This window comes from Oculina patagonica, chromosome 4 (assembly GCF_052425735.1).
Source record: "Oculina patagonica isolate OP01 chromosome 4, crgOcupat, whole genome shotgun sequence".
Classification (NCBI taxonomy): domain Eukaryota; kingdom Metazoa; phylum Cnidaria; class Anthozoa; order Scleractinia; family Oculinidae; genus Oculina; species Oculina patagonica.
The window spans coordinates 25,505,987-25,531,250 of record NC_135761.1 but is presented as its reverse complement, the minus strand read 5'-3'; the positions used below and the strand labels follow the sequence as shown (position 1 = coordinate 25,531,250).

The 25,264-nt window shown below is 35.6% G+C and overlaps 1 protein-coding gene across 4 annotated transcripts in view; it reads right to left on the bottom strand.

Moving 5' to 3' along the window:
* Positions 1 to 14,765: 14,765 nt before the first annotated feature.
* LOC144649993 (uncharacterized) overlaps positions 14,766 to 25,264 on the bottom strand; it is a 53,327-nt gene continuing 42,828 nt past the window's right edge. For all 4 annotated transcript variants that reach the window (XM_078509621.1, XM_078509622.1, XM_078509624.1 and 1 more), the window contains one exon: positions 14,766 to 14,869. In XM_078509621.1, the coding sequence (XP_078365747.1) occupies positions 14,788 to 14,869 (82 nt within the window). In that variant the 3' untranslated portion in view covers positions 14,766 to 14,787. The remainder of the gene's footprint in view (positions 14,870 to 25,264) is intronic.

Sequence of the window (25,264 nt, the reverse complement as noted above, 5' to 3'; positions counted from 1 at the left end):
CCTAGAAGGAGAGGAACCGGTTCCGCCGCATCTTTTGGGCAAGAGAGGACGCCGGGAACAAGGTTGGCACAATAGAAGTGTTGTAATAGATGCAGTAATTTTGTTTTTAGTCGTGCGTCGTCATCTGAACTGATATAACCTTTCATCTCAGAACTTTTATAATCAGGGCTGTTGCTATACAGTCAGGGGACTCCCGACAGAGTAACGCAGCGACGAGTGAAGGAGAAAAATTTGAAAGGGTAAAAATTGAGTAGCATGAGAATATCCCTTTTCTTAGTTTATTTAATTTTGAATTTTCAACACATATCACAGGGAATCCAAACGCTGTATTAGTTATTCATAATCTTAAGATAAAAATGTTCTTATTTACCTGCGTTCCGGTGTTTTTTTTTTTACCGGTTTTGGGGGCGATTTGAATCAGAGCGAAGGCGGTTTACGTTGCAAGTTTTAAACGGTAATCGATCTGTCGCAGATCGATTATCTGTCGCAGGTCGCGCCTCAAGTTTCGATTGTTATTAACTCAAGTTACTAACACCATTAACTATTCAAAGTCATTTGCATAGTACTTTATTATGCATGCAGGTCATAAGTCCCGTGGAAATGGCTAATTATTCCCATGGCTCTCTCCTATTGGTGTAGCGGTGCTATATTAACCGTTCCTACAAAGTGCACCATAGTTCTAGGTCTTTCGACGGTAAAACACCACGACTACAGTTCAAATGTCGCGCCCCGCCCTCCCTCCCTTAGCGATCTGTGTTCGGTGCTTCAACTTCCAGCGGAGCGTTTATTTTGTCTTCGGGCGTATTTTTCCTTGTTTTTGTATCTTTCGCGTTTGCTGTTGACCGCTTTGTTTCCATGGACGCCCGAAGAAAAAAATCTCCCGCTCCGCCGGTGACACTCTGTGTCGCCTATGGCTTCACCGGAGTGTCGCTCTCCATATCTTAGCCATATAACAATGACAGCAGAAATAATATAGTACTATTAACTCTCCTCGCGGAGAGTTTCGTGTTTCAATTTAATGGTAACAAGAGGGGAGTTAATAGTTAATAACAACAGTTAAAGTAAAACTTGAGACATAATTGAGGCGCGTCGTATTGACATTGCGACAGATCGATTACTCGCAACGTAAACCGCCTTCGCTCTGATTCAAATCGCCCCCAAACCGGTAAAAAAAACAACAACACAGGAACGCAGTTAAATAAGAGCATTTTTATTTTAAGATTATGAATAACTAATACAGCGTTTGGGTTCCATGTGCACATATATTATTATATATATTATATATATTTATTTTTTTTAGCTTTTTTTATTCAATTGTTTAACACCACATTCAACAGGAAATAAAATACAAAAACACACACTCACATTGTCGCACTTATCTATACAATACTTACTAATACCATACTTAAAAACTACAATAACTTTAATTGATGCATACTTAAATTAATTCACGAAGAATTAAGCACTGGCCTCACAGATATAAGCTAATAACTAGGTTGATTAAGTTAATTTTAACGAATAGTTTATTGATCAGTCAGGGTGGTCGCTTGCAATAGTAATAATAATAATAATAATAATAATAATAATAATAATAATAATAATAATAATAATAATAATATTAATAATAAACAAACAAACAGACAAACAAACAGACAAACAAAATAAAAAGTACATTTCCTAACCCCTTCATCGTATCCTTAACAAGCATTTCCACGCTTGTTTACTGGGCTCTAAGGGACCGGTCATTAATTATGGAGGATGTCGGCGGGCGAAAAATTCCAAGAATATTGATTTCTTGTTTTCAAAACTTCCCTTAAGACAAGCCATTGTTTTTCAGGACGCCCCTGACTAATAAGCAAAAGTCAACTGGCTGCATTTCACCTCCTGTTTACTAGGCTCCGAGTGACCGGTCATTTATTATGGGAGGAGGTCGGCGGACGAGAAATTCCCAGAATACTGATGTCCCGGGCGTGCCTGACTTCATACTCCAGGATTTCAAGCCGCCCCCTTCCCAGCATAAAAAAGTTATGATTTAGAAATCGTGTTTTATACATTGCTCCAGATACTTACTGTCATGAGAGATAAGGAGGTGATAAGTGTTTCAAATAAAAAATCAATGTATGGTGCAGAAATGAATGTCTTGCCGTGTAGAAGGCTTTTATTGTAGTTTGTCGCCAAACATATTACAGATGAGCCGGTGAAACTCGACATTGTTGTGTATTTTTATAATTCTGTCCTCGAAACGCACGAAAGATGCGTGGAAAACATTCAGAACCTCTCTTAAAAGGGATGAGGAAAAAAGGAAGAGACAGGAAGAAAGAGCATAAAAAAACAAACAGGAAATGGAAAAAGATTGGTCATTTGAAACGTTTGAATGTGAACGAATTTCAAAGTTCAAGCTTTAAGCGTTGAAATAGATGTACTTACATGACAAAGGCTACATTGGAAACAGTATTGAAGTAAGAATTCAAGAAGTAATCTTGGACCTGGAATTCTTAAAGCCTGTGTAAAAGAGGTCAACGTCACAACAAGTAGATTTGACAACAAAGATCTCAAGTTGTTTTCATGGTGATCCTTCAGGATCATAACTATCAGATTCAGAAATAAGTGTTTTAGCTCGTTAGAAGTCAGGGTGTTTGATTCTGATGTACAATAAATTAAGAAGATGCATTGGGAGATTGATATGCTGTGACTTTCTCACACAGACTAAGAGGGTATTTAAAGCTTGAACTATCAATGTTGTTCTATAAATCAACCGAAATTACTATTTAGCTTATAATCTTTTACTATGAGCCAAATCATACCAGTGTCTCTCAACAGAAATTTCAAGAAAGGTTATAAACATGTTAAATTTTATAACAGCAATATTAAATACACTTGTGGAGATGAATTCAATTATGTACGAGTATTATGTATAGAATACGGGAGAGCATTGAAATTATTTTCAAGCCACCCCCTAAAACACATTTCCAGGTTTATTGACCGGACCCTAATTAACAGACATACCACCTATAATAACGAAAGAATGTAACCAGAATAAGGGAGGATGTGGGGTGCAAAGACAACATTGATGTGTCACTCAGCGAAGAAACATGGAATGGCTGCCGAAGCGAGAACGTAAGTTTCCCGAAGCAAAGGTTGGGGGGGGGGGGGGGGGGCGGATGGAATGGTGGCTCAATAAATTGCAAGCCCACATACCTGTTATCGAGCCTGCCATGTGCGTTTAATGATAACAAAATATTGCAATCATTCAACATAATGTTCGCTAAAAGGTAAAGTATTTAAAATTTTCAAGGCTACAGGGCCGCACCTAGGATTTTTTGTCTGCGGGGGCAAGTTTTCCTGGCGGGGGCTCTTTAGTTTGCTTATTTTTTTAGTTTTTCTGGCGGGGGCAACTGCCCCCGCTGCCCGATCTCCCCCCCCCCCTTCCGGCTAGGTACGGGCCTTGGCTATATGTACACAAAATTAAAAGGTAGATTAAAAACCGAACGTTTTCGACTAAAAGTTATCATTATGGTGGTTGTGTTAGCCATGTCAGGTCACATTAATTTTAAATGATATTAGGTCACTCCCATTGGAAACAAATTGAAATTGGGTGTGCCAGAAAAAAGAGCACAGAAAAACAGCGACACGAGAGGGCGAACTATTTTGGACTCTTTGCTTTTAAGATGCAATTTCCTTACTTTCTTTCATTGTACCATACTCAGAAAAACACAACCTTGTGGCAGCGTACACAGAACTAAATGAGAGATGATTTACTCTTTGTAAGGACAAATTTGGCAAGATGGAAGTTAACTGTTTTCATTTATTTCGATGGCAAAAAAATCGCTCACGAAGCCTGAGAGCACAAGGTATCAATGACTCATTCACGCAAGAAAATATTGAAAGGCAAAGGAAGTGAGATCGTGACATTACTGATAGCAGCTATGAGATACATGCAGTTACGCTTGCCATGTGACGAGATCCACGCAGCACGTTTTTGTGTCCATCACATCATCCGTTTTTCATCTTTTTTGAGGCGCGCAGAAACACGATGTCAGGAAATTTCGAAAACACCCCAAAAAGGAACCGGAATCTCAAGTTTGTGGGTGTGGCCCAAATTTATTTTTCACCCCTGAGAGGTACCAATTCTTAAACAGAAACCTTAAAGGCCCCTAAAAGGTAGCGCACGACAACTCTAGCGGCGGTCAGTTTAGGTTTTAGCACCCTAAGCGGTACAAATCCACAAATGTTATCCTCTAAAAGGTACTACAAGCACCCCCGTCCTTTTTATAGGGGAGAACCCCCCAAAATTTAAGCTCAGAAACACGTTTTATTAGGTAAACTGTAAGACGAGAGCTTTACAGGCTTACAATTGCGAACAAGCTCTTTATACATCCCTCAGTGACGACAAGTTTTGTTGAATTTCAGCACGTTTAATTAACTCACAACTGCATGCACTGATATTGTACTATGATCACAAAATCCGGGCAAAGGTCTAAATAAGTCTGCGCGTTTTTAAGGTTCACGCTCTGACGTCTCTTTGCTAGGTTTAAATGTTTATCAATACCTAGATACTGATCGTTTCGTAGCTGGAAAAATAACATTGAAACACAAGTTTCAGAGCAAACGTCTAAAAAAAGTTGTCAACGATAAAACAAAGGCACACTTGTTTACTTGAACATCTCTTTCTACGAAAATCACTCTCGTCCAAGCACGGCCATTGTAAAAGTAAAGAAAAGATTACAGCCAGTTAATTAAAAGAGAACTAGTTTTGTGTGGGGGGGTGAAAACATTTTTTTTCCAAACGTTTTTTAATCCATCCCTTATCAATTTATTTACTCTACCAAAACAAATTCTACGCCTAAACTGTGATTTTCACTAAATAGTAAATAAACTCTTTTAAAAGTAGGCAATAAGACATCGCAGTTCAGCTAGAAGAAAGCCGGTATATTAAAAGTACTGATTAGAAAAATGTCTACTTTTTGCCATAGACGTAAACAGTGTGGTTGAATCCTCTCATTAATTTTGACGTAACCCTCAACTTAACGTGTTTGTGACCAGTCCCACCGCTGATGATTTCCCACTGTATTGAAAAACGTACTCGACGCGACGAAACAATTCAGAACCGGCACGCCTTTGCTCTTGGTGTAATAGAATATCTCCGGGTTCTGCTTTGCCAACAAATAGGTTATGTTGCCCTTTACCAGCGAGTAGTAAATCATTCACAGTTTCCCATGCTTTTCCAGCTTGTTCAACAAGCTCAATCTCTGCAATTGCTTGAGCCATGTTACAATCTGCATAAAAATCATAAATTAAACATACATCCCACATTGATACAATTATATCTGTACTGATTCTATAAAACATACCTAGTGGACAGCCAATGGGCAGCAATAAAAATTAATATGCAAGCGCTCATCCTCTCTACGCCAACGCTCTAATGAAGCTTATGTGAAACCCGATTTAGTTTTCGAATGCTCCTACATGTACGACGCCAGCTCGACAGATATATACTAAAGAGATCAATCGTTACATCGCTTTTGCGGCTCTCGATTTCCACTTTTTCGGCGGTCGAACACTTCCCACACATAACTGTCAGCCATATTTTGTTTCTTTGCTTCTTGTTTTTCTTGTAAAGCTCTTTAAATTTAAAAGGCCGCCTTTATACGGCCGTCTTGCTACACTCTTTCTTCTAGTATATCTGCTGGTCAGCGGAGTTGCAATGAGATCTTTACAGATGATGGACCGACCGACCGACCGACCGTCCGACCGTCCGACCGTCCGACCAACGAGTGTCATTGGGCTAGCTACTAAACTCCTGAGTAAATTCAGTAGTAAAAAAGGATACTAAAACGGACAGCAAATGTATACAAATATTGAATGAAAAATGCCGAAAATAGCATTTCCAAGTATCGATCTATATTTTAAATTTTCCTGGTGGGGGCTTAATGCTTCGAAATATCGAAAAATCTTAGAAATTGTAAAGCTATAACCTTACAGCTAAACCCAGCAATTTTAAATGACTCATTCAAGAAAGTTAAAACAACATGAATTAAGTGGAAGTTAATTGAGTCTGACGTACTTCAAGAAACATTTAATTAACTTTCTGAATCAAAACCTAACTTCTTAGGGGTGCGGGCAGGTTTATGGCTTTAATCATCACATTTCCATCAGACATGTTTCTAGCGCAAAAAAAAATAAGCCGTGACCCAGCTTGGTACCGATGATGTGACACTATTTACATCGGACTACATCGCAGCAATGTCACGCGACCCGGTTTCGCGGTAAATTGCAAGGACCTAAAGGTGGATGCGTAAAATTTGAACAGAATACTTTGATTGTCAACGTTAATGGGTGAATTTGCATTTAATTTTAGTAAAAATGGAAAAATAAGGCAGAAAAATAGTGGCTCGCAAAAAGAGGCTTGCGGCTCGTGGCACTGGCTCGCAGGCTCGCACATTAGTTACTCTCATTTCCGTTTAGTAATGGGTTTCAGTGTTTCCCGGCCCTTATACTTTGGGTCAGCACTACAATTCTTCACCAATTGCTTTGACAGTAATGGTATGAAACAAACGGCCAATCATTAGTCAACAAGTTGTGATCATTTTCTTGACAATAGTAGTTACCCGATAAAGAGTTGTAGTACTGTCCTATCAAAGTGTAATGGCTCGAAAATACCGAAAAGCGTACGGCCTTCAGGTGTGACCCCGCCTTGAAGTATTGCGAATAGACTGCACTTTTCTAAGTGTTAAAAATTTATATTTTCTTTTCATCTAGTTCAATCGTTTATTTGAATTGTGCGAAATCTATTAATAAATTGAGACCATTATGTCATTAAGTAATAGTGCAATCGACAACATTCTAGATATTAAGTTATGCGCACTAACGCAGCTCATGCAAACCGCGCGTGTGACTTACGCAAACCTCGGACTAAAGGTGGATTTCCACTGTCGCGTTTTTGTTGACGCACGTTAACGTACGTAAAAATTGTAAACGTACGTAAAAATGAATTTTACGCGCGCGATTACGCGCGTCGAATTTACGTTGTCCAATTTCCAATGCCACGTTTTTTTCTTGGTGTTTACGTACGTTACACGCACGTATACGCACGTAGCGATCGCGAGTGTTTTGAAAAAAGTTGAACTGAGTTCAACTTTTTTCGCCGCTGTCTGCAGTTACGCAGCAATTTACCCAATCATACTTTTGGATTTTGTCACATGACACCACTTACCATGTGGAAAACCATTTTGTTTTAAATCGCCGTCGATTTATATGGGAAAACATTCAGATGTAGAAGGACTTTTCATCGAGAAAGTCCGAACATTTTCAGCAATAAACTATAGAACTGACTGCAGAACCAAATTAAATGAAAGCAGTAGTGAAAGAAAACGCCTGGCGTCAGGTCACGTAGGCTTTGAACTGGCAATCCGGGAAGGTAGCCTCAAATCTTTTTTACTTGATGGTGTCTTTTGAAAGTATTTATAAAATGCCTCTTGGTCAAATTCACGCATTTCTTTTACTAGCGTGTGGTACAAAGTGTTTTCATGACAGCCATATTCTAGGTCAAACAACAAGATATTTGCATAAAAATGTTAATGATCTTTTTCCCAAAGGAAAAACAATTTATTGTTTCACTCCTCCAATATGGCCGCCAATAACACACTCTATTCACCAACTTGATAATTCAGGATGGCGGGCATTTACGTACGTTCAACGCACGTAAAAAAGAAACGCTTTTCATTACTTTTTACGCGACAGTGGAAATTTGCCTACGTATCCTTTTTTTACGCACGTTTTACGTACGTAAATATTTACGCGTCAGTGGAAATCCACCTTAAGTGTTTCTCAAGTAACTGCTTCGTGGTTTTTGGTGTACTGAACTCTGCCGTTCAAGTCAAAGCGGATAGTTAATTATTATCGGCCCAATTTTAAGCTTTTCAAGCTTCTTGTTGACTTCACGGTGTCTTTCGGAAGTATTTATAAAATGACTCGTGGTCACGTTCACGCATTTCTTTTACTAGCGTGTGGTATTAAACCACTTAGCTTCATACAGCTCTCTTACCCAGTATCTCTTGCGATATTTTCTTCTCTTACGTCACTCTTTGGCGTAGGTAAAACAGGAGAAGGAAACGGGGACGCCATTAGTAGTGTTACTTTGGCGGCAGTAAAATTAAATTACCCGCGATATCCTTGCTTTTTGGCGCCAACTTCAGGATGACAGGCATTTACGTACCTTCAACGCACGTAAAAAAGAAACGCTTTTTATAAATTTTTACGCGACAGTGGAAATTTGTCAACACACGTTATTTAACGCACGTTTTACGTACGTAAAGGTTACGCGACAGTGGAAATCCACCGTAAGAAACATCGAGCAGTCCTTAATAAAAGAACAAAGTGAATAGTGAAGGTAGTGATAGTGATAGTGATAGTGAAGACTGACCTATTTCTCTAAAATGGTCTGTGTGGCGAGTTGCATCTTCCTGTTCATTCTTCGGAGGAGGGTCATCCCCAGGGCCGTCAGGGACTGAGTCATCATCGGTTAGATGCTGCCATTGCATACGATCATATTGTAATTCGCCATTCGGCAGAGCTAAAATAAACAGTTGTTTCAGGATTGGTATTATCATGTCATTAAAGACGTGGTTATTGTTCATCGAATGCAATATTGCTAGTCTTCATAAGGCGATGCAGACTAGCAGTATTGCAGTGAAAACGTAGCGATTAACACCTCAAAGCGATTCTATCGTAAGACAAATGAACGATCTTTCCCGGTTTCAGTCATGTTCATTGTCTTATTAGTCTGGTAAATACTAAATGTACTGTTTCCTAATACTATCGTCCCTTTTCGGAAGTAGAAATATAGATAACTTTTATTGAAATTACTACCAACATCTTTCTGATAATTTATCTACAAACTAAGAAATTTTTATCTAATGAAATTCATTGTATGCACCCGACAAAGACTAAAGAAACATTTAAGTTATATAACCGACTTACATTCTTTTTTGTTCAGGAACGGGATGCTGCCTTCATTAACTGGGATTGCAGGACTTCCATTTTCTGATTTATAAATAAATCCATCAGGAAATGTATTTTCTGTGAGGAAACAAATTTATTTAAATTACAAAGTAAAAGTTATTCAATCTTGCTGAGGCATAAAATACATTTCAAATCTGAAATATACCGTAAAATTCCGGTTATAAGCCCTGGGAATATACAACTTCATAAGGGGTTTTGGGTGGGCTTATAAGTGGAGGGGCTTATATCCGGGAGGGCTTATAAGGGGAATAAAAAAACGTTCCGAAACGGACCACGGGAGTGTTGATCGAAATGCGTTTTTTATTTAAAAACGCATAAAAAAGCAACATTTAGCCCTTTTCAGTACTCTCATACGGCAGAGGGGGGCTTATATCGGGGGGGGGGGGGGGTTATAAGCGGATGTATTTTTTTTGGTTTCCAGGTAGATAGGCCTATAACCGGGGAGGGCTTATAACCGGAATTTTACGGTATGCTATTAATGCCGGCGCCGTCTGGAAGGGAGGTGCCGGCTGCCCGAGGCCGAGGTCAGAGTTTTTTGCTATACGGACCGACCCTAAGCTGGTAAATAACTTTTTTTTTCTACTTAATGCAATGTGTATGGTTAAGATTGTCGTGCAAATTGTGTTTGTATTATACGCGCGCTCCAATGTTGAGTCCATCGCTAAGTTACGGCAAGAGTGAAGGATGATATGTTTGCTATAAGAGCTTACTGCCAAACAAATTTAATTCGCTAAAGTACTCACGGAAATAAAAAACACAATGTAGCACCAAAACAAATCAGCGAGTCGCGAAAGATTTTTAACTCCATTTTAGCTTCAAACTGGAAAGCGCTTAAAACATATTTTCGAGCTATTTACATTTGTATTAAACGAGTCAATAACCTCTGTGTTAATTCCCACAGTACTTTGTTTTGATAAAAAGTTTGCGAAAGTGAATGAAGCTGAGATATGTGTAGTTTGGTCGCCTGCACACGGCACAATATTGCGAGAATTAATTGACTGTTTTTTTTAATAAAGCATCTCATTCTTGAAGGGCGATAAGCAGCGTTCAGTTTTAGAGAAGAGTAGCAGAGAAGCAAGGTGTTTGAAAGGATGAATCGGGTCTGTAAACTGCGACTTGCAGTTTTTTTTTTTTTTTTTTTTTTTTTTTTTTTTTTTAATATTTTTAATTTCTTGCCATACAAACATACAGTACAAAATTACAAAGAAAAAAGAAACACTACTTACAATTTAAACATTACTTACAGTCCTAACGCTACTTACTTACACTAATACAATACTTACTTACACTACAACAATAAATTATTACAAGCTTAACATTACTTACTACAAACAAAGCACGTTAAAAAATAAACAAGGTATATTATGCTATGGAGAGCAGAAGAAAAAAGAGACATGCAGTTAACCGCAATGGCGTGAAAATCAGTGCGAATGCACAAACAACGTTCTACAACAGCTGGTGAGCAACTTCGATCGATTTTGGAGAGCAAAACTGTCATGGATTCGTTCGTCTCGCCGAGAAATGAAACTCACGGAAGCGTTACCGTGGCCCGTGGGTAGAGATAAGAAAATTTTGCCCGCGCTGAGAACCAATTAGATCGCAGGATTCGTTACCATGCCCTCATGGAAAAAATAAATAGAATTATTAAGTCAGTGCCTTACATTTTCATTCACGGGAAGCCCGGACACTTTTAAAACATTTTAAAAGTAAATAAATGTGATTACCGAGCATCGATTGAGTAAGAGAACCGAGCAAATGGCGGCGACAATGCTCACAACATGCTAATTTGAGAACAAAGTCTACCGTGTCCAATATCCATGGATATGCGTATCATTAAATTATAAGCAGAACAATGAATACACGCCAGCCAGGAAAGTAAAGCTTTACAGAGTAACCTCGATTTTTGTATAAAACACATTTCCCATGGCCGTTTACATTACTGAAGCTGTAAAAACATGCACGGGGTATTAGTTTGTGCCTGATGACGATACAATTTTTGCTCAACGACTAAGATTGGTCAGCTGGAACGTATTCATGAAACGGCAGAAAGTCGTGGCCTACTAACTACGTACACAGTTTTGCAATTTCGAATCTTACTATCGGGTATTTGATTGCGGCTGATTTAAGGCTCAATTCTCGAAGTTTCGTTAAACAATTTCGAAACTTATTACACCCTATTCAACGGGAAAGTAGTGAAGGGAGTGAACCAACAAATACCACTGTAGCAAATTATGACAATTACTGAAACAACGTTATCATACGCAATTATATAAATGGAATTCAGAACTGCTTTCACTACATACCATCAGTCTTATCGTTCACGGATGCCGCTAAAAAGGCCTTTATCTTCTGTGTCAGATCCGCCCTGCCAATTGTTTTGAGCATATCGTGTAGAAGAGCTAGATTCCGCGGACCAATTCTTCCGTCTTGCTCGAGAACATCAAAGAACTGTAACCCACTGCATATTTTTTCTGTGGTTCCGCGTGGAATAAAATCGACCCCAACGAGTTTTAACGTTTCTACCTCTCTGCTAGAAAGTGCAATCGATAAACCTACGAGAAGCTTTCTGTAAGGGCTCAAGCAATTTTCGTCTTGTACGGACGCCATTATCATTTATAATATTGCAAAGCGAAAGTCCTTTAATGCAGGGGATTCCCCATTTGTGTCTGTGTAATGACATAATTTATGGTCAGCAGTTTTTGTGTCTCTCAACAGGCGCCAAAGTATAAATCACAGTTTTTATCCCAAGTTTTGTAAAGGTCAGTCACAGCATAGGAGCCAAATTCGACCTTTGTAAACATTAAGTCGTCGATCTTAATTTCGTAGCGCTTGTCATAAGTTATCGATCCGATCTTTTTGTTTACGTGACAGTTACGCCAACGGGAAACTCTTTCGAAAAGCGTTAGCTTTCCGAGCAAGACAGGATTCCCGCTGGCTTAACCGTCGCGTAAACAAAAAAGATCGGATAACGTATGACAAGCGCCATGATGGAACATTTTAATGTTTACAAAGGTCGAATTTGGCTCCTCTGCTCCATGTGGGTCAGTGTGGTTTTATATCACATATTACGTGGTACTTACTTCCCCGAGTCAAGAGGCTTTTTCTTTTCTCCTTTTTATCAAACTTTTAAGACTTTTAAGGCGCCAAGGGGTGACCCTTTCGCTTCAGGGTAGGGGAAGGGGAACGTGTAGGAGAGGTGCCCGATGTTATGTGAGGCTAAAATTGTAGTATTTGTGTGTGGCTCAGACCATGGGCGCTTTCCATTAACCCAACTGAAATTTTCGGAAATTTCGGTCTCCATAACTCGAGCCTTAAAGAAAATCGATAAACGTTTGTGAAGATTTTTTGATGTACTTTGGGACGTACCTTAATTATATTTCAACTAATGATGTACACAAAATATTTGCATTGACATAATAGTCCTTTACTGTTAAATTAGCTTTGCTTTTTTTCGTTGACGACCCCAAGTGCTGGAAAGTAAAGTATGATCTCTTTATCACGCGTTACATGAGTTTTTCCGGGAGGCGCAAATTCGCGAAGGGGGTGGGGAGGGTGTCAATCCTCTTACGAATATCGACCGGGTGATCTTTACCCGCTAGCCGATTTGGACCAAATTCAGTCTTCTTGTTCTTTCTTTTGATTTTAAAGTGTTTTTAGTGTCTTGGCCTAGCTCCTGATAAACGCTTTTTCTTATCGGGGTGTTGTTTTTTTACCTTTGGGCTATAATATTACAAAGGCTAGCCCAAATAGCTTTCCGGTTAGCCGGAGAATGGTTAGCTTGTTTATATTTCAGAATTTTCTTATCGGTCGAGGCAACACACGATTAAACACAGTAAACAGTATTGGAGGTCTGGGTTTATCATCATTATATTTTCTGTCATGCCGTCATGTGGTGGAATAATGATAATAATAATAATAATAATAATAATAATAATAATAATAATAATAATAATAATAATAATAATAATAATAATTATAATAATAATAATAAGACTTTATTTAACGAGGGTAACATAGTTTACTGGTGGCCCAGTAGTTTACAATATGGCCCTCCCTAATTAATTACATATTACATACTTAAGTACATATTATATAAACCTAACTACATATTATATACTTAAGTGATACAATGAGAACTAAAAAAAATGCTGCTGATTTTAAAATGTTCTATATAAACCTAACTCCATATTATATACTTAAGTGATAAAAATTTAAACTTAAACTTAATTTAATACAATAAGAGCTAAAAAGTGCTGCTGATTTTAAAATGTTCTAGTCCAGCATTTTGTTTTAGTAGCGTTTGGTGTAGATTTCCTGTAAACTGTTTGTGCGATGCAGCAAATTGCGATTATTTGATTGCAACAAATCTAATAATCTGACACCCTCGGGACCAACTATAGCATTCCGCCTCAGTTACCAGCGACAACAATGTCAATATGACATCGAAACGTAGTTTTTATCGCTTATTTTAAACTTAAGATAAATAAACAAATAAATGAGGAAATAAGTAAAAATAAAATAAACAAATGCAGAACATACGAATTAGATGTTTTTCTTATTCTATAAAAAATAAGTTCTGTTGACGTCGCTTTTACTTTGGCAATATTACTTATCGTATTGTTTACAACTGGACTGCGGGTCAGGGTGTCGGTCTTAAAATGCAGACTTCGCAATTTGTAACCTTCTACTGAAACAGTGGTTGGTGTCGAAGAAATCAAAAGTTAATGATCTCTGCTTTGCTTATGTAAATTGCCGAATGCTAAGCCACTTGTGATTCAGTTTTTGCTGTTCGTATATTGTGTCCTGAATTTTCAATGAATCAGCAAAGCAGAACTAGTTCGTTCTTTCGTTCGTTCGTTTGCTCGTTCGTTCCTCCTTTCGTTCGTTCGTTCGTTCGTCCGTCCGTCCGTGCGTGCGTGCGTGCGTGCGTGCGTGCGTTCGTTCGTTCGTTCGTTCGTTCGTTCGTTCGTTTGCTCGTTTGCTCGTTTGCTCGCTCGCTCGCTCGCTCACTCACTCGCTCGGTGATCGGTAGGTCGGTCAATTAGTCATTCATTCTTTCATGAATTCATGCACGCAATTAACCAACCAACGAACCAATTATTATTGGCCTGCGAGCAGGCTCACCTTGGGGCACGCACGAGAGTTACACGGGAGCGGCGAAGCCGCGACACGCTACGCTCGCCACCCTCGCGCGTGCCCGGCTATATTTTCTTCGATTCCTTCTTCATACTTTTTACGCTGTCATTATGCAGAGGAAGATACAGTAACTGCAGCAAAGTTGAAAACAACTTTAATTTGAACTCTTGTGTACAATGTTGGGGGCATCAAAGCCGTTTTGTCATAGTCAAACTACTCATGAGCATCATATGTAGCTCGGGCAGCAGATTCATACGAACAGTTTGTAATAGTTCCTTGTCAACAAAGATCATAAAAACACTAAACATAGTTAAGAGAGGGAAATGGTTCTGAAGCCCGGCAAAGTTCTTTGTTATCGGTTTTTGTTCGCTATTTTGGGTTGGGGGTTGACCGTGCACAAAACCTGACAAAATACAATCGGTGGTTACGTCTGTTCATGCAACTATACAAGAGCAAAACAAAAGATGTGCACGGTCATGGACCTTCCAACCTAAATCTTGGCCTAGATCTTTGTTTGCTCCTTTGATGGTTGTCGGGCTTCCTAACCATTCCCCTCTATTAACTGTGCACTAAACTAACATTATCGTGCACAGTTTGATCAGCGTTCATTTACTCTGAGCCAGTCTTTCATTACTCTGGCACTGCTGGCGGATACAGAGTGGACAGCGGTTTACACTCATCTTTGGGAAATACTAGGTCTTTTTCGTCTTCTCTGAAAACAAAACAAGGGAAAGAAAAATTAACAAGAACGTCATGCAAGCGTGTTAATGAAAGGCCACGTGGCCACATCCTTACGGTCCTTAAAATATAGTCATGTCGTCGGCCTATCAAAAGCTTGTCGCATGCGAGAAAGTCGTACCGTGTAAATCGGCCCCAAAAAACGACCAAAAACTGCCTATTTTGACTAACTTTAACAATATATGCAGACGTTAGCTCTTTCAGAACAAATACCACACTACCCTAGGCTAAAGAGGCTTTTCTTGTGCGGTTTTCAAACTCGGTTACTGACTCTTTACCTGTGAGACGCTAGCTAGGCCTTTGACCGATCCCGAGTAGTCCACAACGCGACAGAACAAGCTTCTGGTACTCAGGGTAAGGGCGTTCAGTGCTAACACAATTTAGAAATGTTCCAGTTGCGTTTGGTTTTTAAAATTCAACACTGGGATGCGGCGTCAAAACTTTGTAAGTAATAGTAATAAATTGCTTTATTTGCATGACCGTTACCGTTTACAGTGTTGCAAAAGCATATCTAAACTAAAAGTAACAAAACGATCCTATTATATCATACTAAAACTTGATTAAGTTACATCGCTTTCACCTGATAATAACAATGCATCACGTAAATTCATACATGAAGAAATAAACTTCATAACTAGCTTATTAACATGATAATCATTAGAGTTCATAAGAAGTTTAATGTTTTCTGAGGTTGTTTTCCTTTCAAAGTCAGGTACTATCTCATTGATTCGTTTTAAGAATGTCCGCCTTTGGGAAGAGTATTTGCTACAATCTAATAAGAAATGTGTTTCGTTTTCTACTTGATTTGACTTGCACAATGGACATAATCTATTTGCTCTGGGTATATGGTCAGTCTGATATCTACCCAGTTCAATCATAAGATTTTTTCTTTCATTAAAATATCTTAACTGTTGTAAATAATCAGATGCAACGTATTCATTTTTAAAAACTTTAAAAAATTCTAATTTCCTTGAGTGTTCTAGGCTATGTCGCCAGAAAGATATATATTTCTCTTTCATATTGGTTGTGTATCGTTTAATTCTATAATTATCTAAAGATTCCGGGTCGAAATTGGGGAGATGGTAGTGTTCTATTAAATTCAAAAAATTGGAATAAAATCCGGAGTTGTTGATAGAGTGTACGTTCTTTGACATAAGAAAAGATTGTTTGACAATTGAGTCGTTGTCTTTCTTGTTTAGATAGACAAAGTATTTCATAATTCTCTGGTTAATTGGGATAATTAAAGGTAATCTTCCAAGTTCCGCTCTACAAGCTATGTTCGAGGCCTTATTGTTTACTTCTAAGTACCGTTTACAAAATTTGAGATGAATTTTTTCTATTGGGGAACTATCCCAAGTTTTAAAATTCTGTTTCATGTACATCCCCCATATCTCACTGTTGTAGCTTAAGATAGGAAATATCATTGTGTCAAAAATTTGGGATGCAGTATTAGGTCTAAGTCTATTAAGGGTTGAGTGTTTTCGTATACTAAAAAAGGCATGCATCGCTTTTTCTTTTAAGTGTTCGAGTGCAAGAGTAAAGTTTCCCGTTGGGGTTAAACGTGTTCCTAAATACGTGTATTCTTGAACAATTTCAATTGATTCAGTGCCTATATTGAAGCTGATGTCAATGGACTTTCTTTGGCGTTTTTGAAATATCATTATTTTTGTTTTCTTTGGATTGATTTTTAGCATCCACGTTTCGCAATAGGACGAAAGGACGTTTAAACAGTTCTGCAATCCAACTTTGGATCTTGATAGTATAATCAAATCATCTGCGTACAACAGGGAGTTTATTTTTGTTCCATTTGGAAGTACAAATGGATCAGATAGAGTGTTTTCAAATAAATATGGCAAATTATTTATATAGAGATTAAATAAAAGGGGGCTTAGGAGTAGTATAGGAGTTGGGGGTACGAGATCATAAAAATTTTTATTATCTCTTACATCCCCAACTCCTATACTACTCACAGCACTGGATTCAAAAATAGAATCAAAAATAGAATCAAAAAATAGAATCAAACATGGAATCAAAAATGAAATCAAAAATGAAATCAAAAATAGAATCAAAAATGAAACCAAACCTCGAAGCCAAACTGAAAACCAAAATGGAATCAAGTTTGAAAACCAAAATGAAAAAACCAAGCCTTAAAAACCAACCCTTGCTAAACCCTTTAATCAAAATAAAAAAATCTCTTATACTCTTTTTAAAATTTTGAAATCAAGGTGCGTTTAAAAATCTCTTATACTTGAAATCATAATGAAAATTATTGCTTTATATTATAATGCCCGTAAGCATAACTTGTTAAGCCATCATCAAGTATATACCGTTTATCATCAAAACAGCTCAGTGATATTTTATTAATCTCATAGCTTCCAAGTTGATGGCCTTGACTTCTGATGGTTTTCATAGTATGATGCATCTGTGTTTTATTGAATAAGGTTTCTTTGTAGTTTTCATGTGTGATATCTTTTTTGATAACGGATTTCTTGATTCCTTTGGCTGTCTTTCCTACTTGTAGATTGTCTTTAATATAAGAATACATTTTTGATCGCAGACCGATGAATTCTAAAATAGGAATAAAAGAAGCTTCATCTTTGAATTTACCAATGACTTTCTTGTTTGTTTTATCAAAGAATGGTGATTTTTCAGGGTAGTCACTGTTATCGAATTTCTCTTTATCATCAAAAAAGTCTTTATATACATCTTCAGCCTGAATTTCATAAGTTAAACTGTCTGTATCTGTGAATAGCAGTTTGGCTTTGTTTGCATACTTCTCTTTTATGTAGTTATAATGGAAATCATACATTAGTGTTTTGCTTAAATCTAATATAGCCATTCCTACATATGAAGGTCGATTGAGGGTTAATGTTTCTTTGATTTTATGGACAGCTACTAAGTTTTCATTAAATATTTTGCTACTGACATATGTTGGTTTTGAAGCTAACTTTAATAATTTATTTTTATTAGTCACTAACCTAACGTCGACTCGCTTCCTCAAATTCTCCATGGTTTTGCCGTATACTGAATTATTCATCAATTTAAAAAAGTCTTTTTCAAAAGCGTTTTTAGAATTTTTACGTTTTTCGGTATTAAAATCGATGTATTGTTTTAACCATGGAGATTGATTGAATTCAAGCACTCTGTAAACTTTTTTTAGCTTTAATCCAAGATTTAAGTACAATCTAAGGTTTTTATAATGTAGTACATACTTTTCTCTGTTGTTTAAAGTTGGAATCAACTTATGAACTAATCCTGTTGATATATTGTATTTAGTTGCTATGTTTTTACAATAATTTGATAACATGTCATTAGTTACTTTAACTTTTTCTGGCCCCAGTGGGTATGAATTATGAAGGTTATGTAGTTCATTAGGATACTCTAGATCAACTTCTAAAATTAAACCCTTATTAGAATCTTCTTTGTACTTAGCTAAGTTTGTTTCATCTATCTGTTTTTGTGTTAACCATCTAAATCCACCTGTTGGTAAATATTGACTCATAGCCCAACCATAGAGATTATTAGCATCAAGATACATGATATACTTTGAGGCTGAATTTTCATCATATTCTTTCATATATTTATTGTTTGCTTTACCATATCGATTGGCTATATAACTAATACCTCCTCTCATTCCTTTTTCAATGAATTGGTACATATCAATGTCTGTCATAAGCTCTAGTTTGATATCTGTCATTTTAAGCATTGAATCCCAAGACAAGCTGGGACTGCTAAAATAATGGCATGGATCTAGCTTATAATACTTAAGACAGGTCTTGCGGAAGCTTTCAAATACATCAGCAAGTAAAAGTACATCGCTTTTAAGATATAAATTGTGATATTCACCCATATTTTTGATCTTAAACGTTTTCCACACATTTTTAGCATGCTTATAGTCATCATCTGATATATGCTCATCATTTAATATACTGTAAAAGTCTTCTTTTTTGGGTAGTTTTTCATTAAATTTGTCAAAGCTATCCATATAGTCATACGGATATATTCCTTTTCTTGACATCAGATTGAGTTGCTTACTCTCGAATATTTCAGAAGTATATTTTAGGGATTCCTTAGGTAGATTACTAACCAGCTTCTCAAGACTTGAACTCATAAACTGAAAACTATCTAGAAAGGTTAAATGATTACCGAGCATGAAGGCCATATATTTTTCTGTATTATTTGGTATAGCATTGATATTCATTTCTTTAATTTCTCCCTTTTTATTTTTGTATGTATGATTTTTTACAATTTTTCCTATCTCTTGCATTATGAAATGGCTGTCATAACCTCTTAAGTTGTGAAAAATTACTGGAATTTTTATTTTATCGGGTTCTATTCTTAATTTCAGATTGCATTCTGTATGAGCGCTCCCTCTGTATTTGCTAGTAATATGACAATGGTCTCTAACCCGAATATCTTCATCTATGTATTTTATATCACAGATATGACATGCTTCTGCTTTTTGAAATTCATTTTCATCATCTTTAGTCATCTTTAATGGTTTCTTGAAGTATTTTTTCATTGTATTTTTACAATATTTAACTTCTTCTAGCATCTTTTCCATGAATTTGTAAACAGCTTTTTCTCCTCTATATATTTGTATCGGTTTGGAATATTTATCATTATAGCAACAAACAACCTTATAACCATATCCACAGTCAGTATGCTTTTGATAGGCTTCAGTATATGATTTATCATTATTTTGCTTACAGCCGGATATCTTTTCTGTTATAGCTTCAAAATCGGCATAAATGACAAATGGCACTTGTTGCTGTTTATGGAAGTTGTTGAATTTTAGTATATTATTGTCTTTATCAGGCATTTTAACTGCTTGTGTCCCATTGACTTGAATGCAATTATCTTTGTGATCGTTTAATACTCTTTCAGAACTGAAACATTGCAAACAGTGCATACAGAAGTGTTTCCTCTCTTTATGCTTTGTTTGGTTATACATGAATTTATTGAAATCCTTTATTAGAACATAATGCTTGTTTTCATTTTCAGTTATCAATAATAAATTCATCTGATTGTCATACTTTTCTTTTGATATATAGATGGGATATGGTTGTTTGTTTTCATAACCGAAAACATTAATATTAATGTCATTTTGCTTCTCAATTTTATTGTACTGTTTTATTGTTACTGGAAATTCAATTTTAGAGTAATCTAATCTCTCGATGTATGCCTTATCAGATTTTTTAATTCGTTGAGGATATTTATCTTGAGGATTTATGTATCTGATATGACACCACCGAAAGCATTCATTATCTTCATTTTTCATGTTTATTAATCCTTTAGCACTGTTTCTAAGTTCTGGTGGTAGCTGAATATAAGATTCGCCTTTCATTGGTTCATATTTAACTAAATTTATATAATGACCATCAACTGATTCAATAGTCCATCCTGAGCCTTCAGATATCCATTGAGCTACGAAATTTAATATCTGTTGTTTAGATGCTTGTAGTGATTCAACGATTTCCAGATTATTAATTATGGTCTGTGCTTTACTGTTGAAATAAGCGGTTTTATATATTACACTATCCCCAGACATTTTAGTGAATTTCACCTTGAGCGTTTCAATGAACTTAACACCTTTCATTGCTGATAGCTGTTTTATTATGTGATTTTCTACAGCTTTTCTTGTGTTTTGAAGCTGTAATAACGGGTCTTTATTATTTTTTATACCAATTTCAAAAGACTTTGTGTAGCCTTTCATAGCTTTAGCAACTTCCTCTATCTTAGTCCTTGGTAATGGAATTGATTTTTGTTTTATAGTCCTAGGCATTGGTATAGGCTTATAATCATCCCTAAATTCAGGAGGTGGTTGAATGATATTTTCCTCATAATCCTGCACCCTCTGTTTTACACTCTTACGAGGAGTTGGGATTGGTTGCCTAGGTTTGTAAACTCTTGGTTGGTTTGCTTTTAGTGATAATATCATTTTTATAAGATCGGTTTTCGATAGCTTAGCTAGATCTGATTCGTTCATATTATTAGATGAGATATTTTTATTTTCCATTTTTTTTAATTTATAGTATAACCAATTCTTTAAGTGTCTTATAGTAAAATCATTTTTTTTGATTTCAGATTTTTAAATAACTAGATATATTTGTATATTTAGTCATTGTAAAAGTGCATGAAGTGTTAATTATATATATCATTCTTCATCGATTATTTCAAACCGATCATCCTCTCGTAGACCAGCTAATATACTATTTGTGATGTGTTTTTTAGTTTTCATATGCATCCATTTAGATGCTAGATTGCTATCGTAATCGCAAACGTCGCATCTCCACTGTTTATTAAGCATGTATTTGGTTTTTGAATTTCGAATAGCTTTTATCCGATCATCGTCATTATCGTATTTGCATTTCCCAGCCATTTTCTCTTTATTTTATATTATAAAATATTTCTTTATATCAGTTTATAGTAATTCTTATTTTTAAATAACCAGATATAATTATATATTTGGTTACCGATAGTACAAGTAACAATAACAGCTATTAATATGCTGTGCAATCAGCCTCTCAAAGGCCTTCCTCAATATAAGATACATAATTATTCTTTATATCAATAATAGTTCTAAATTCAGTCTATTTTCATCAAAACAACTGCGATATGATTATTATTCTGAAATATGAAAATCAAAAAAGGTATCCCACAGGTAGTGACATGATTAATATTTAAAATGCTTTTTGAAAACCTTTGAGAAGATTCTAACAATTAAAAAAAGAGATGGGGATTTTCCCCAGTTGTTAAGTTGTATGATTTCCCTCAGTTTTTTATAGTGCGTTTAAGTGATAATTATTTTCTTTAATATATATATAGAATGACTGATATAACATTAAATATCAAACACCTTTTAGAATCTGATCAAAGCTCGAATGATATAGCCTTCATTAATAAAATGTATTTTATTCAGAGCATCCTTAAAACAAATATTTGTATTATTAAAATGCTATCTTCAGACCTTAACAGCAGATCTGAAATATCAAATGAACACAAAAATCATGTACGTTTAGAGTGTATACCTGAAGACCAGAAACGACGACGTGGAAGACCTCGTAAGGATCAACATTAAATACATAATTATTCAGTTTACGGTTTTAGCCATAAGTTATAAATGATTAATGACTAAACCATTGACCGAAAAAACCTGCTGACGCGTCAGCAGGTATTTTAATCTGGTGTGATTATGAGTAAGAATTTTTTTATTATAAACTTTTTGAGTAAAGTTTACTCAAAAAGTTTATATGCGTTGCGTATTCAATTACGAGTGTTTCCATAATTGCATTTTAGACGATATAACAATGCATGCAAACAGAGACAAACTCGATGATAGTCTTCATAACTTAATTCTATTGCCTTGAACCATCTTTATATAAATATATTTATATATGAGATGTTTTGTGATACACAGATACATAGCGATTTAAAAATAATGGGCGAGGGTTCTTGTATTTTTTGCAATGAGTTATTATATACAGGCGATAAAGTTGTTGATCATTGCTGTGATAAACCTGATATTTTGGAAGATGCATATATGAAAGTATGTCAAAATTGCGGGACTCAGAATTATAAATATATTAGCGAGTATTTTGATTTTTACGAGAACAGAGACAAAATATGGCATAAAAGCATATATAACAGAAAATACCATATCGAGAACGTATTAAACAATATTTGTATTAAAAATGGGGTGCAATTGACTGTAAATCATCGTCATAAAATTTATAAGGTTTTTCATGAAATCGATAGTATTCTTCCATCTATAAATAAAAGAAGAAAGAGGATGATCTCAAGTAAATATATTATACGAGAGCTGTTTAAAATGCTCGGTATCCCATACAATTTTATACAGATTTCTGAATCAAAAAAAACACTAGCGTTTAATGATCGGTATTGGGGTGAGATTTTATTGTTGAAATTTGATGAAATTATTAAAATTATTCTGAAGTGAATTTTTTATCATATTTTACCATATACTTATCTATAATCGGGCTGTTATCACTTATGTAGTCATCGGTGTTTTTCATTGTTATTAGGATATTGGATAGGTCGAATTCACCCGTTCGCAAAATAAATTTTAGTGTGTTAAGTATATGCATATAGGATTGGGTTGCATATATACAATTTTGAATTTTCAAATCGAGATTTTGATGTTGAAGCCAACCTTGTATCAATAAAGCTCCCGTGCTGATTGCAATCAGGCTGATACCACCAGTTGAAATGGACGATACTATGCCTCCTGAAGCGAATAAAATAGCCAGCGAATTGCCTATTAATTTCAGCCTTCTAAAGCTTTTTGTAGCTTGTTTATAACACCAACACTTTTTATGATAAACTTTGTAGTATTCTTTCAATTCTTGAATTTGCGATTGATTTAACTTGTCACTAATATGGTTCCATTCGAATATATTTTTGCGTTGTTTTGTCATATATTATTGATTAGACAATGTTTTCTTTCTATTTTTAAATCTGTTGTATAATTTTCTGATATTTTTAATCAACCGTTCAATAGTTTTCAGCATCTCATGTATTAAATCTGCAGTTTTCATATAATAGTGAGTTAGATAATTTATTCGAAGAATACAGCCTTTGTTTTATCTAAAAATTGGATTTTATGATACTCTCTACCATTTATCGGATATGTAGTTTTACTAAAAGCGATTCTTTGTACATAGTAATCTGAACTGATTTTAATGCTAGATGTATTGATATTAAACCCAGAAAATGTTTGATCAATACTCATAACATTATCGCAAACAGCGATTCTAAATTGATCCTGTATCTTTGTATACCAGAGATTCATATATTTACCTATATAACCATCTCTAATTTGCTCTGTATATGAATCTAGATCATAATCGAGGAATAGCTTATTATGCTCCACTTTAACCCACGGAAAACTAAAGCTATCACCATCGATAAATTCAATTTTAATCCTTTTATTATCACTGGGCTTATAGTCATATTTAAATGCCATATATATAGTCCAGTCATTGGATTCAGTGATATTTTCATTTAAATTAATTACGAAAACACCTATAAAGCCCCCTTTTGGTTCAAATTCTGTTAACAATTTAGTAGTTTGAAAAACGAGATTACTACCTAAGCCAGAAACAACACTGCCGTTGCTATCTGACATAGTAAAATTCGATACATCTAATAAATCAAAAAAGTATTCAAACACTTCATTATAATAACTTTTGGGTTGGAGTGATAATATTTTTGTTTCAAGATAGGCCTTAAGATTATCATTGAAGCTATTCAGTTGTTTATAATTGACGGCTTGGCTATCACTATTTCCCTCTTCAATACCATAAATAGCTTTATTATCCATATTGATCGCTGTGTTGAAATTAATTTGGTCATTAGCTATATAATATATTTGATCATAAATACTTGGTTCGACATTGGATTGATGACCAGATATTCCATAAACAGTGAAATATGTCTGTAGTTTAGGGTCATAAGAGCTTCCTGTTTTATTTTTCATGACTAAATCGAGATACAAGTAATTGTTTCCGATGCTTTGACTTTTTGTGAATTGGCATATCAATCTGACATATTTTTGTGTTTTAAACGTTTTTCTGCTAACGTTATGAATAGTTTCTATGGATGATGTGCCATATATTTCCAAACTGTCAGGGTCAATATCATCACTAACCCACATAATCTCAAGAACAGCAGTATATTGATCATTGGTCAATAAATACAGATTTAGTCCAATTCTTGAACTGTAATAGCCTTTAGAACTGTCAAGCAATAATTTCATGTCAACAACCTTTTTATTTACCTTATGTGGTGAATTTTGAAAGGTTACAACATTCCCCAATTCGACATCATCTTCTTCACTCACTTGTGCATTGGGATCATCCATTATATATTTGAATTTATTTTCACCATTAGCTGATTGAACATGACTTTCACCAACATAATCAAGCATGTATTTTTTGTTTACAGCGTCTGTATCATTGCTTGGTGTTTTTATATTTGTTATTTTATGAGAGTTCATATCGAGATCAGCTTGCATTGAATTACTACCATGGATATTTAACCTATTTTGTACGTTTTGTACTATGCCATTGGCAACAGCTTTAGTTAGAAAAGTACTGTCTACATATTGCTTTGAAGGTTTGTTTTGGATACTAGCGGCTAAAATAGCACTTGTTTTTTTTGTCTGGAAAGTAGCATTGACATAAATTTTATCGGCTTTTAGTGCGTCTTGGGCATCAATGTACCTTTTATTCATTACGTTAGACAAATTGCTGTAATATTGATCAAAATTAGGTACGTTTATTATACTGTTAAACGTTTGTTCGTTATTGGTACTAAGATCGGCTTTATTTTGTATTTTACTATCTAT